The 13,876-nt window shown below is 43.5% G+C and overlaps 1 protein-coding gene across 2 annotated transcripts in view; it reads left to right on the forward strand.

Moving 5' to 3' along the window:
* Positions 1-2,999, forward strand: part of CHD7 (chromodomain helicase DNA binding protein 7) — a 128,396-nt gene extending 125,397 nt beyond the window's left edge. For both annotated transcript variants that reach the window (XM_032181484.1, XM_032181485.1), the window contains exons 38-39: positions 229-333; positions 1,110-2,999. In XM_032181484.1, the coding sequence (XP_032037375.1) occupies positions 229-333; positions 1,110-2,063 (1,059 nt within the window). In that variant the 3' untranslated portion in view covers positions 2,064-2,999. The remainder of the gene's footprint in view (positions 1-228; positions 334-1,109) is intronic.
* The last annotated feature ends 10,877 nt before the right edge of the window (positions 3,000-13,876 follow it).

The following is a 13,876-nucleotide window of genomic DNA, read 5'->3' on the forward strand; positions in this document are numbered from 1 at the left end:
TATTTCCTCATATCAGATAAGAATTTCATTACTAGTACTGCCTAAACTGCAGCATTTGACTGTATTTTTTTTAGCACTGTCTTCTCAATCCTAGTATCTTTAGCTAGTTTCCATTTAGTTTTCCACAATCTGAATTGAAAGTCTTCATTGTCATCCTACCTCGATGAAAGTGCATAGGTGGAAAATGTTTGTTTGTGTTTTTAAGTATTACCTTATCTTTTGCATTAGATGGGTGGAGCTATGGCCCCTCCAATGAAGGACTTGCCAAGATGGTTGGAAGAAAATCCTGAATTTGCTGTTGCTCCAGATTGGACTGACATTGTTAAACAGTCTGTAAGTGAAACTTTAATTCCATGCTTCACTGTAGATTACAGCATGGAAAAGTTGAAGGCCGTGTACATTTTTCCGTGCAAGTACTGATGATGATTAAGTCTTTATCTCATAGCTAGTTCTGAGCTGAGGAAATGGTAGCATTAGGAGGGGAGTTACCCAGCTAGGAGAAAATGATGATAGAAGGTTGCTCTGGAGTTAGATTGCAGTACATTGGAAAAATCAGCTACGGTAAAGCAACCTTCAGAATTTGTTTTGTTGTTTTTTTATATTTTATGTATACAAAAATATAAAGCAAGCAGCAATGAATTCTTCGTCTTGGTTTGGTAGCTAGCAGTACCCAAGGACTGGCTTTTCTGCCTGCCTTTTACTTGAAAACTGGTGTCTGAAAATAGAGGGTACAATTCTTCAAATACTTATTTTAATAAAATACCACTTGGCATACTGGAGTTCCTTGGAAAGTACAAGCCATGGACTCGTAACTGTAGTATATCAATCTTTTTAATGAAGTTACAGAGTTTCAGCATGTTTTGTTCTTCTGTGTTTAAATAAGCAAAAGGTGTGACTTTGCTTTCTTCAGCTTCTCTTACGTGTTCTAGTGTCATTCAGTTTAGAAGTAGCTAGTCAGCCCCTGCTTTGCCAGGATTGAAAAACAAATCACTTTTGGAATATCCAAATAAGATAATGGAAGAAGTAGGAAGGATTTTTATCTTCAATTAATTGCTGAAATGTATAAAAGATGAGAATAAAACTCTTTTTTTTCTGCAACCCCTTTTCAGGGTTTTGTTCCAGAGTCCATGTTTGACCGTCTTCTCACTGGACCTGTTGTGAGGGAGGAAGGAGCAAGCAGAAGAGGAAGAAGGCCAAAAAGTGAAATTGCCAAAGCAGCTGCAGCAGCTGCTGCTGTAGCATCAACTTCGGGAATCAACCCACTACTAATGAACAGTCTGTTTGCTGGAATGGACCTCACCAGCCTCCAGAATCTACAGAACCTGCAGTCTCTCCAGCTCGCAGGCCTCATGGGCTTCCCGCCAGGGCTAGCAACAGCTGCGGCTGCTGGGGGGGATGCTAAAAATCCGGCTGCCATGTTGCCTCTGATGCTGCCAGGGATGGCAGGGTTGCCCAATATGTTTGGACTAAGCGGATTGTTGAATAACCCGATAACGGCTACTACTGGAAATGCCACTACTGCTTCCGGTCAAGGAGAGACTGAGGATGGCGCTTCAAAAGCTGAAGAGAAGAAAAATGAGAATGAAGAGGAGAACAAAGACTCTGAGAAAAGCACAGACACTGTTTCTGCTACTGACTCTGCAAATGGATCTGTCAGTGCTGCTACTGCGGCGACTACCGCCACTGCCACCACTACCACCACCACCAACACTGGATTGCCCACAAACCCTCTGGCCTTCAATCCCTTCCTGCTGTCTACCATGGCTCCTGGCCTGTTCTATCCATCTATGTTTCTACCTCCAGGACTGGGAGGATTGACTCTGCCTGGTTTCCCAGCACTAGCAGGACTTCAGAATGCAGTGGGCTCCAACGAAGAGAAGGCTACTGACAAAACTGAAGGAACTGCCTTTAAAGATGAAGAAAACCTAGAAGGCAGTGATGCAGAGGAGAGCCTTGATAAAACTGCAGATTCCTCCGTTTTAGAAGATGAAATAGCACAGGGTGAAGAATTAGACTCACTTGATGGGGGGGAAGAAATAGAAAACAATGAAAATGATGAATAACCAGTACCAGTTACAGTTAAAGTGTTTTAAACTTTTGACAAGTGGTAGTCCTACTGTTTACACTCACAGTTAATGTCCATACTTAGTTTTTATAAGCTGTTCTGTAACATAGTGTAGCAAAAAAAAAAAGTTCAAGTCATGTTATACAGATGTGTCAAAAGGTATCTTGGTCATTAAGTATTGTGCAGTGCATTATTTATTATCCCTAGGAGAGATGAAATTTGAGAGGTGATCATGTCTTTTTAAGGAAATTGACATAATGCTCTGCTTTTTTTTTTCTTTTGGTACCATTGGTATTATGAAAAGCAGCAATTTGTAACCGAGTGGCACTAATAGAAGGAAGTGCTGCTTAAAGGAAGGATGAAGTTATATATTTAATTTTTTTTATTTTTATTTTTTTTTGCTGTGAAGGTCAAGATGAAATTTACCATACATATCGTACTTGCGCTTCATTTTGACTGTATGGGAGTTCACCCACTCACATGCGCGCACACACCCACACACACACTCTCTCTCTGACAATCTTCATGATAGTGTGAATGTCTCTGTCTTGAGACGCAGCAATAATAAGGCAGCTGTTGAATGTGAAGAGTACCTTTTGGAAATTTACCCGCGGAGAAGGTTCTTACAGGATAAAGCTACAGTTTAATCGTCTCGTGATCTTGTAATGCACTGGTATAAACAAAAAGAAAAAAATCAGGTACCTTTTTTAAATTAAAGGACTTTGTTACTTTAGCCACAAAGCTAAACAGCATTACCTCAACTCTAAACTAGCCTTGAAGTTTACAGACATGACTTTGTAAATGTATTGTTTTTCTTTGTTGTGATGTCTTTTTATTTTTTTTTTCTTTGGAAACTGCTATCATGTAAGATAAGATGTAAATTGCTGCCAACTGTAGTAATGATGCTTTTAATAAAAGTGACCCATGATATGCAGAGATGTAATTATAGAATGCAGTGTTTAGGGACATCACAACTGGTGTTCGCTTTTTGTATTTGCATTGTGGCTTTCTAAAGCATTTTCTGCTCTCTTCTTTAATAGATTAGTGGCTGTAAATGCCGAACTGATTGTCTTCACGGGACTAGGCAGGAAGAGAAACCTTGAATTACCTTCATATTTTCCACTCTAAGTAACTCTACAGAGAGGCACACTAAAAACCCTACTTTACTCCTTCAAAGGGGCATGAGAGACTGAGAATACTTTAAAATGTGTTCAGCATGTGATAATATGGTACACTAAAGAACAAAAGGGCAAAAGAAAAATGAGGCTTTAATAGGCACAATATCTAGGTCATTTATCCTTGGTTAATGGGTAGAAAAACACAATGCTGTAGTGACAGCAAGGGATACAAAGGCTCTGTGGTATCCTGTAGACCGGAGCTTGTGATGCCAGAAACCACTGTGTCAAACAACCTACATGAAACTAAAACTGACCCACTTTTCATAAAAACCAGTGTCTCTTCTGGAGAGCTACTGATTTGTACCCTTTTGTGACCTTTGATATTTGAGATAATGTACCATTGGAGAAGTTCTGTTTTCACAGTGTTGTCACCTTGACACACACATACACAACCGTCTCAATGGTGAGGAGAAAAGGTTAGATTTTCAGTGGAGTACATGAAAAATTAGCTATTTGAGTAGCCAGCTGTGGGTGGACCCCTGTCTTATGATTAATTTTACCTGTGCTTTTGGAAAGCTGGAGAGCTGCAAACCTCGCCCTTGCATCCGCTGTGATTTTGCCCAAGAGCTCAAATGGAGAAGTACTGCAAGGCCAGAACTCAGTCACGAGGAGGACGCATGAAAAGGGGTGAACTCGCCCTGAAAGGAGCATTTCATGAACAATGAAAGTAGATGAGAAATGAAAGCTCAGGAAGTGAGTTTTGTGTGAATGAATCACAGACACGCACTGCTGAAATGAATAGATGTCAGGATGTCTTGTACTGCCACTTAAATATATCATACGCAGTTAATGAAGGTCAGGAAGGAGCTTCTCCCCCCACGTACATCACTGAACAGTTGACGAGGTGTGTTATTCCTGCCTCTTTCGAAAGCATCACACGCAGACCACGACAACAAGTGAGAGGCTGAAAGCCAAGGTACATTAACTTGATCGGGAGCGTTGAATTCACGTTGGCTGTTATTGAAGTTTCTGAGCGGCTGGTGTCTTATTTTTTCATCTACTTAGAGAATTTCCCCTGTAAAAGTTGCTAGGTGCTTCCTGTTGTATTCCACCTACTGATATAAAATAGCCCTCTTTTTTTTTTTTTTTAATTCAGTTTTATAATTCCCAGCAAAGATTTAAACACTAATGATATCCCTTGGGAGGCCTCTTTTTAATTGGCAAGGACAGAAATTATATTGTTAAATGCCACACTAACCCTTTTTATTCTCCTAACCCCCTTCCTATGCTGAAATGAGGAGGAAATTTGGGTAACTGCCTATTTCTGCCTATGGGTTCTTGGCATGGAAACTTCCAAGTCATGGCATAGGGTGTCCCAGGGACAAATAGGTAAATCTTACCCCTTTTTCAAGTGTTCCTCAGTCTGAGTATTACTCGTCTGCGTTTCGTAGTCAAAGGAAAACTGAAACTGATGAAGTGTTGCAGCAGAGCAAGTGCCGCAGTGATGGGGGAGTCTCTGTACTCTCAGTGTGCTTTGCCAACAGCCTCGCTTGCTACGGGCCAAACGGGCTGCTCAGCTGTTGAAAAGAAGGTGGCATTTGATTTTTGGAAGGGATACGGGCCCCTGGTATGAAAAATGAAGTGGGGGGATTGCCATCTAATGTCCAAGAAATGTATTACATGAAAATATGAAGGGTTTTCTTTGATATGACATAGAGTTACTAACATGTTAATTATTGCAAAGATCCTTAAAGTTATGAAGTGTCTAAGTGAGTAAAAGTTAGGTGCGTGAGATGATTAGAACAGGTACTACTCTGAACTCAATTCCTTTTTGCTTTTTTGCCTTGCACCCTTTCTGCCCATCTCCCTTTGAAGCCTTTTTCTGCCAGCAACCGTTTCTTGTTGGACCCCTCCCTCATGGTCACAGAGCTGTTAGTGGGGTGCCAAGGAGTACAAGGGACTTTCTTGTTGCTTTGGAGAAGAATATGTCTGTGTCATAGCAGTGGTCTGCGTGCTAACACTACATGGCGTGCAGTCCTGAAAAGAGAAGCAACAAAACGACAACAAACCCGCTCAGCTAAAGGGCAGATTTTTTAGGACCTTGCCATAGAAGTCTTATGGGCTTGTTTCCTAAATCTGAACTGTTGAGGAGAGATGGTTGAGAGATGTCACTGATGAAATGGCAGACAAATCCCTAAACTGGTCCTAAGTATCTTCTGTCAGCTGTGGTTTCTTGTTTCATATCAGTGTCAAGCAGCGTGCCATGTACAAGCGTACCGCAGGTTGGCACAGCGCATGGCTTTCCCCCGTTGAGGACCTTTGCCATTCAGTATAGCAAAATAAGAATTTTCCATTGAAGAGAAACCTAAGATTTAGGGGGATGGGGGGAGGAAATCGATTGTATTTCTAGTACCAAGCCTTCTGTTGAGTTTCACATTGCATGCAAAACTGCTGGGATGTACAGAATGGCTGTGGACCTGCACCATGCACTTCAGCTACCTCCAAATCCTCGATGTCGGGCTGGGAATGGCAGGGGGCACTGAGGGCTCTTGGTCCTCCTGCCCCATGCTCTTCCCTGGGGGCCTGAGAGCCCCATCAATGCTTTCTGGCTCCGTTAAAAGGAAGAGAGCACTGACTGGAGGCTTTGCTGCGCACGCTGTGTAAATAAGCTGTTGTATTCCTCTGGCTGGAAGCGATGCCTTCGTGAGACCTCAACTTGGCTGCTTAAATAGGCAGGTGGTGCTTTGGGCGTATATTCTAATCTTAAGTTGGCAGTTCTGATGAAAACAAGTGAGGGAAGTGAAATGTTAAGAACTGGAGATTGCTGTGATCAAAGCCTGATGAGAGTTTTGGAAGCGATAAAAAATCTTATAAATGTAAGGTGAATGTGCTGGCTCAGTCTGAGTGCAATCTTAGGTAATGGATTTGGTGCAAAATGGCAAATATTTAGGATAATGTGATCTATACTGCAAAAATATATTTTCTAAAGGGGAACAAATCCCTGCCACTAAATAGTTCAGGTTTTACAGCTTTTATAAATCGCTGTCAACACTGGTAAAACCATTGCATTTACCTTGTTTGAGCCGTTTGTGTTGCCTCAACTTAATGCTGATAGTTTACAATCTGTCATTTGTACTCAGCCTTTGCTTAAAAATGTAGATACCAGTGAGATTTGCAAGTCAGATATTTTATTACAATCCTGGTAATTGCAGCCTGCTTTAAAAGTGAAAACCAAACCCACCCATTTAGGAAGTTTGCTCAGAGCATGTAGATGCAAGAACATATCGGGGCATCAAGCTATTTTTTTTTTCCCTTTGTTCCAACTTTCCTAAGTGAGCCTCTTCCCCCAGGTGGCTATGCACAGACTTCGAACTTTGGATTCATTGATCTGTTGGGCATTTGAGTCCATAAACCGAATGGTGGGCAAAAATGGTGTTCACAGCCCTGGTAATGGCAGCAATGGCTTGCTCTGTGGACGAAGCGCGGCCGGCTCCGCTATCGGGGCTCTTGCAGCCCTTCGCTTCTCGGACCCTGCTTCCACCTTTCGGGTGGAGGTGAGTGGGCACCTGTGGGCTGTGCACCAGTGGGAGCTGGGGCAGCAGCAGCTCGGCTCCGCTGCTATCAGCCTCCTCCCACAGGGCTCCTGCTATTGTTGGGCCCGAGGCAGGATTTGCATATCTGTGCCTGCAGAGCTAATGGCGCTCCCTCCGCTCTGAGGCCCTGCAAGGAAACTCCATGAGCCTTCCCTTCCCTTCCCTTCTCTCTCTCTCTCTCTCTTTTTTTTTTTTTTTTTTTTTTTTTCTAAGGGCTAGTAGAAAATAAGAGACGGCCATTGTATTTCACTGCGGAGGCATTGTTCTGCACCAGACAAAGATGGCATATTTCTGCGATCCATAGTTTCTGCTCCTTCAGCCATGGCTGGCTACTGATGAGCAGCTGTGCAGACTCTGAATAGCCTAAGGCATTTCCTAAAACCATTAAAAATATGAATTTTCTCCAAACATGTGCCAAACCCCTCCCAAAAATATGTAGCAGAAGGGGGGAAGCGAAGCCTTTGCTCTTTGTCCAGAACGTGTTTTCCTAAAATCAAACTTTTAAGGCATGCCTGCTTTCAGAGAAAGCCTGTAAGTTCTCTCAAATGTTATCAGCTGTTTCCGGGATGGCTCATAGAAGTGCTGTTTAGAAGAATATTTTTAAAGAAGTGGTTTTTGATTTTTTTTCTTTAATGATTTTTGTAAAGGAAAGAGGTGAAAGGTTTAAACCGAGCTTATATAATTTTGCTTTATGAGCTAGGCAGGTGCTCATAATAAATTGTGGGGACTGGAGAAAATATTAAAAATCCGTCCTGTTCCTCATCTGCCGTGCATCTGACATTTCTGAGATATCACTGGGGGCTGTCACAGTGAGGACGTGCTTTTTCTTCCCAGCCTTCTTCAAGTTCTCCTCGACCAGACTGGCCATCTTCTGCTGTCTCCGTCTGCAGCAGGCTTGCCATCTGCTATATGGCTAATCAATTCACAAAGGTGCTGCTGGGCAGTGCAGACTCCCTGTCCTCTGCCAATATTTTCTGGAAGTTGTCAAACATAGCTGAATTTGTTCTCAGCTGTCACAATCATCACATTGATTCCAGCTTGTAGCACTCCAGTGACCGGTAGGGTATGTGCTTTGTTTTGCAAGCAACGCTTGCTCTTTTGTGCCCACTTTATTAGGCTGGAGATCTCACCGAAGCCTGGGCCAGCGTGCCTCTCCTTCCTTCCTAATTTCCGTGGGCTGCAGGTGCTGGGTGCTGTTTGACTTCTAAAGTCGTATATTCATGATTTTGGAGGGTGAGCTCACAGCAGAGCAGCAGGGCAGGATTCCCGATTCACTTCCAAATTCTGCCGGTTTCCCCAAGGCCGGTGCTTTCATTGCGCCCCGGTCCCTGCTCCTCCTCTGGCCAACACTGCAGCCACCTGCTCAGATGCTGGATTCGAGGGGCAGGATCCATGCACTTACAGCTCCCTGCATCGAGACAACTTCTGTGCCATGCTACGCACTGCCCTGATGGTGTGCAGGGCTGAGATTCGGGCTGGAGAGGGCTGAAGCTTTGGTGCAAGAGCCAAACTGACTGACTGCAAGTATTGGTTAGCTGGTTAACTGTTTCCAACCTTTGCTGCTCTTTTAGCAGAATCCATAGCTTTTATTATTATTTATTTTTTTTTTAATAAAAGGCCTTACCTCCAGCTTTCCAAGTACCAGTTGGTACCAAGGAGCACCTTCTGTCGTTGGCGCTGTACAACTGCACTAAAAAGGAGCATTCGGGGAAAGAAAAAGGCATCTGCTGGCGTTAAACCACTCCACGTTTCACTTGAGCAAGCTTTTTCATTGCCCTATTAGTTTCCCTTGCCACATGAAGAGCTGCCATCATTTCTTACCTACAGTATATTTATATTTAATCCAAAGGAAAAAAAAAAAAAAAAGCAATTTTCGAGAAGCCGCAAGAGGCAAGCACCAAAAGATCTTTCAGCCTGTTTTCAGCACATGCTGCTAAATACCTCATGTTTGTCAGCTCCTCTTGGCATCCTTTCCACATAACAGCCTCTAATGAATTTGGATCGGCTTCTCTGCTGTGGCTAGTAGGGATCATGCTATGCAGTGACAGCATTTGAATACGTGTGGCATTTGACTGCAACTATTGCATAGGAGGATGTTTTCGTACCTGGCTTTGGATAGGGTTTGGGAAACTGTTTTCATCACTAGATTTCATTGTGCACAGGCTAAAAGGCAAGAGAGCTTTCTTACACGCTGTTTAATAAAGTCTTCCTAGAGCAGGTTCAAGTTGGCGTGCCAAGAGGATCTTAACTAAATCGGAACAAATTATGCTTCTCCGCCATGTGCTTCATTTATTCCTCATGGAGAGGTTGCTTTTCAGATCTCTTGCGCCTGTGGTGACCCAAGCTACATTTGCGTGCAGCGATATCAGGTTTTCTTGCTGAGCCTTTGCTGTTTGCACTACAGAAATAATCTGGAAGCTATTGTGGAACATTTTTTAATGTTTGCCTTCGCTCTTTCTGATAGGTAAGGTAGAATATGCTGTGGGCAGGGAAAAGCAAATTAAATCTGCGCTGATCTCATTGATGACCAATGTGCAATAGGGTTGCATGCGAACGTCTCTGTGTCTGCTGCTTGCAGCTGACAAAAATCACCAGGGGGAAAAACAGAGCCGGGAATTCAGGGAGCAATGAGGAGATTTTTGTGGGAATCCTGCAATTTGCCTTCCTTGTTCAAGGTGGCCACGGTGCCCTTCTGGCACAGGGTGGAGATGGAAAGGTCCATGGCTCATGCAGTAAAGGCCTGATAGAGTCCTGCTTGCATTGGTGCACTTTGTCTGCAGTGATGCATTGGAGACTGGAGCAGGAAGAGCTTCTCTTTTTGACTCTGTAATCCCTAGGAAAATGTGTGTGCTGGCACAGGGAAGCTCTCCCCCATCCCATCCTAGGCATACTTTAAGCGTTCTGACAGAGGAACGTGGGAAGGGAGCCAGAGGTGACAAAAGCCTCTCGTAACTTATCAGAAAATAATGGTTTCATTTGCAAGATGATAAATTGCTGGTATGAATCAGTAGCAAAACACAGAGCTTTTCCCTCATGATTCCCATCACCACTCACCCTTGGATTCGGGCAGTTAGAACATCCCTGCAAAATGCACGTAGGATGGGAACGTGTCGTGGGCTTGCTGGTGCTCACTAGATAGGTGCTGGTCAGATTTGAACCACAGAGCCCGTTTCCAGCTGGCGCAGGCTGTGTCTGTGTGCTTGGCTGTTGGGAGGATGGGACAGGTGAGGATGCTGTCCTGAAGACTAAAATGCCACCAGGTGAGCCAGTCCCTCTGGACTCCCATGTTTCTAGGGGTCCCGTCCTGTGGATTTTACTCCAGTGGTTTTTACAAGTTCACCTTCCAGTCCCATTTTATGGTATGTTTATTCCCTTTGCTCTTATTACTGGTTTCCAGTTGCACCATTCTTTTTTTTTTTTTTTACTGGCACTGAACCTCGTGTGACTCTGCAGCTACCATCCCCACAGGTAAAATGCTGAAGGCAGCTACTGAAACCCAAGCAGCGATGGATGCAACATCAGGTGTTGCAGTGGAATCTCCAGCTGAGAAAAATCCTTCATCCATTTGATATTCTGGCAAGTCTGAGTCCTGGCCCCCATAGAAATGAAAGACACGGAGCTATGGAGCTAAAGATGAAAATCTCACCCTGAAGTACAGGCAAACTGACCGGTCTAAATTTGTTTAGGAATCACATTTGACTCAGCCAAGCTATGCACAAGCAATTCAGGAGATATAAATGGATACATTATAATGAGCAGACACCTATTTTAAGCATGATCTATGTTTTTAAGAAAATTCATTACAATAAGTCCTACAATACCAAGCTCTTCAATGAATTTTTCATGTCTGCATACCAAGATATATATAAAATGATCGTAATCATACACCTTTGGGGCAATGCTGAGCACCAGCTGTTTCACTGATGATTTATAGGTTGCCATGTTCAAGGTTAATAATCGGGAGAAACAGGTTACAGTATGCAATGTATTTATGTCAGGTTAGAAGTTCAGTAGCGAGGATATGATGTTAGGATAATATGTGCTGTTTTAATTAGCAGCATCCTGGCTTTCTGGAAAATCAAAAGCAACCACTCTCCAAAGGTAAAACCTGTGCTAATTTTTATTTTCAACTCAGCTGGAATTAAAACAGCAAAATATCCTCTTCGCCTTGCTTGAAATCTGCATGCAAACTGCCTAAGGTGTCACTTGCTACATCCATGGGTCCTCCTGTAAGAGGCCCACCATGACTGTAACCACCAGGACCTGCTCTTCTGTCTGTGGGATGGGACATCTGCAAGATGTTTACTCTAAGCAAGCAAAAAGAAAGGCTTGGGGTCAACAACTGGAGCCACTGCCTTTTTTATTTTTATGTTTCTTGACTAGTTCTCCCTTGGTTCAACTAGGAAACTGCTTGCAAACCGACAAGCTCAGGGACCAGCACCATGGAAAAAAAAGACTTGCCTCCACTTCAGCAGAGAAATTTTCAGAACCGGAGTTTTCTGACACAATCCAAAGGTGGAAACTTTTCTACCAAGGGCTGTGAAGCTTCAGCTGCTTGCAGACACCAGAGTCCCTGAGCAGGGCCTTGGTGTATTGTCATTGTATTGCATGCTTTGCAAAAACCTTTGCTTCCACCATTCTGCTTTTCTGAGCTCCTTCAAAGCAGAATGCTCATTCCCAGAAGCCAACAGCTTTCTCCACACATTGCTGTGATTATGTTCACCGTGGGGAACTTCAAACAAGATGAGAAAAGGGGCTAATTCATCGCACAGGGATGGCTTTAAATCTGAACAGACTCAGCTGTAGCGGACTCTTGTTCGGGTGAAAATTGTTGCTCCTTCCCTTCCTTGTGTTTCAGCGGTGCTGCCCAGCAGGCTGGGACTGCTGGGAGGTGCCTGGAGTGGGCATGCTGCATGCAATCAGCGTCTCCTCCAGGACTGAGCTGGGGCTTCATGGGTTTTGAGTCTTGGACCATAGATTTCCTTGGTGTTGAGGTGCTATCCGCGGCAATATCCTCACCCTCAGGCCTCAACTGTTAGACGTCGTGCTTTCAAGCCCTGTCCCCGCATCTAGCTGTGTGCTGGTGTCTGCTGAACAACCTGTTGTTGAATTTACAATAACGAACGTAGCCTGCCCTCTAAACGAATGGGAAGAGGCACCCTGGCATAATAAAAGCACCAGAGAGAGGGCACAGATGAGATTTCATTCTCATAAATTGCCTCTCTATTACACTTGGAGTGCATTCACAATAGGGAGCTCCAAATATGATGAGGAAAGGGGCTAATTCATTTCATGAGGATGGCTTTAAATCTCAGTTCATACCTGTGCTAGAAAATTAAATATGGCCATGATGAATGAAAGGAGGAGTTACACCAGTAATGAACATCACCATATCTTGCTTTCCTAGCCCAATAAAATCTTCTTTAACTGAGCAGTGGCATTCATAAATGTCAGCAAAGCACAACGTGAACACAACAGAGCACACTGACCAGGGGGCAGGCTGCAGAGCCTGGGGGTACGCAAAAACTGTTGGAGCCTTTACATGTTTGTATGCAATTTTTAAAGGCCAGGCAAAGGCTTAGGCATTTCACAGAACAACTGAGCAGGCAGTGGAGAAATAGCTAATAAAAACGGGCATTATAAGCATTATTGGTGAGAGCTGTGCTTGATGGTGGATTGAGTTGGAATCTCAGGGCAAACACCTGGCCGTATCAAAGCTAGTAGTAAAACTCATCCCAGCTCTGGATTCTGATCTTACAGCATCCATGCCCTAAACAAAATACCCTAGATTGTCCTATTAAATTATTAGTTTGTTTATACTGAGTGATTACTGAAGGGCTGATGCTCAAGCACGTCACTGTATTACTACATCAGTGTATTTTTGCCACTCTGTGCAGAAGTGCACACACAGATATATGCATTTATACAATTTTTAAATAGTTTGTTTTCTTCTGGTTTCCCACTGTTGGGATTTATCCCTTCTCAGTGATTGTCCTGTAGCCATTCGTGAATACTGAGTAAAAATGCACTCAGATAAAGCTGTATGGTTTGTTATCCTTGCAAAGCACAGCATATTTCAGTAAAAACAGAAGGCCTGCTTTTTTCATAGCTCCAAATTATACCCACAGACTTTGGCTGTATGCCTTGGATACACACTGGGCTGGTGGGGGCCAGACAGCTGTGACAGATTACATTAAAAAATTTGAATAATTAGTGACACAGGGAAAAATCTTTCAGATGGGTACCTTCCGCAGGCCCTGCTGCCCACAACACCAATATCGTCTTCTTCTCCTTTTCCTCCTCCTCTGTTGAAAAAGAAAACATTGGCCTGGCAGCAGCCTTTGGATGTCTAACAAATCTGTTGCCCTAAAAGAGGGCCCCTTTGGGCTCTTCTGGTTTTATTTGCTCAGCTTGTTCTCAAAGACCTTGAGACGGGGATCCCACAAACCGTGCCATGCTTCACTTCTAATTTGACTTATTCTCCATGCTGTAATTTTTGCCTATTACTGTTACTTGCATGCTCCATGAACCAAATCTTCCTTTTTTCTTCACAGCAGCATTTTCTACACTGGAAATCACTGATTCTATTCCCTCTTGGTCTTCTTGTCTGTAGACTGACCCATGGTTTGCCAGGTCTTTCCTGATGGATTGGACTTTCCAGATTGATCCCTTTGGGCCTGGCACTGGCTGTGCTCTTTGGTCCATGTGCATTGTGCTGCTTCTCACTGAGCTCTTTGAGCATTTCTCCACTTCATCATGTCAAGGTCTTCTTAAGCATGAGTGTTGCCATTCAATGTATTTGAAGGCTGTCCATGAAGGCATGGTCTCTATGGCCCACCAAGTGCTGCTTGCACCAGGTCCTGGGAGGCCTCGCAGCGTCTGTTTTTAACCATAAACTAAATCCTTTCCTACAGTTTCCAATTTGATTTTCAGTTGCATTGCAGGAGTTCGAGCTAGAGTTTGCTTCCCCAATTTACTTAGGAGGATGTTATGGAAGACTGTGTCAAAAGCCTTGCTAACCTCAAGTATATCCACGAAGCCTATTACTTTACCACACAAAAGAATTAATTTGATTTGATGCAATATGTTCTTGACAAACC

The sequence above is a fragment of the Aythya fuligula genome, chromosome 2, assembly GCF_009819795.1.
Source record: "Aythya fuligula isolate bAytFul2 chromosome 2, bAytFul2.pri, whole genome shotgun sequence".
Classification (NCBI taxonomy): domain Eukaryota; kingdom Metazoa; phylum Chordata; class Aves; order Anseriformes; family Anatidae; genus Aythya; species Aythya fuligula.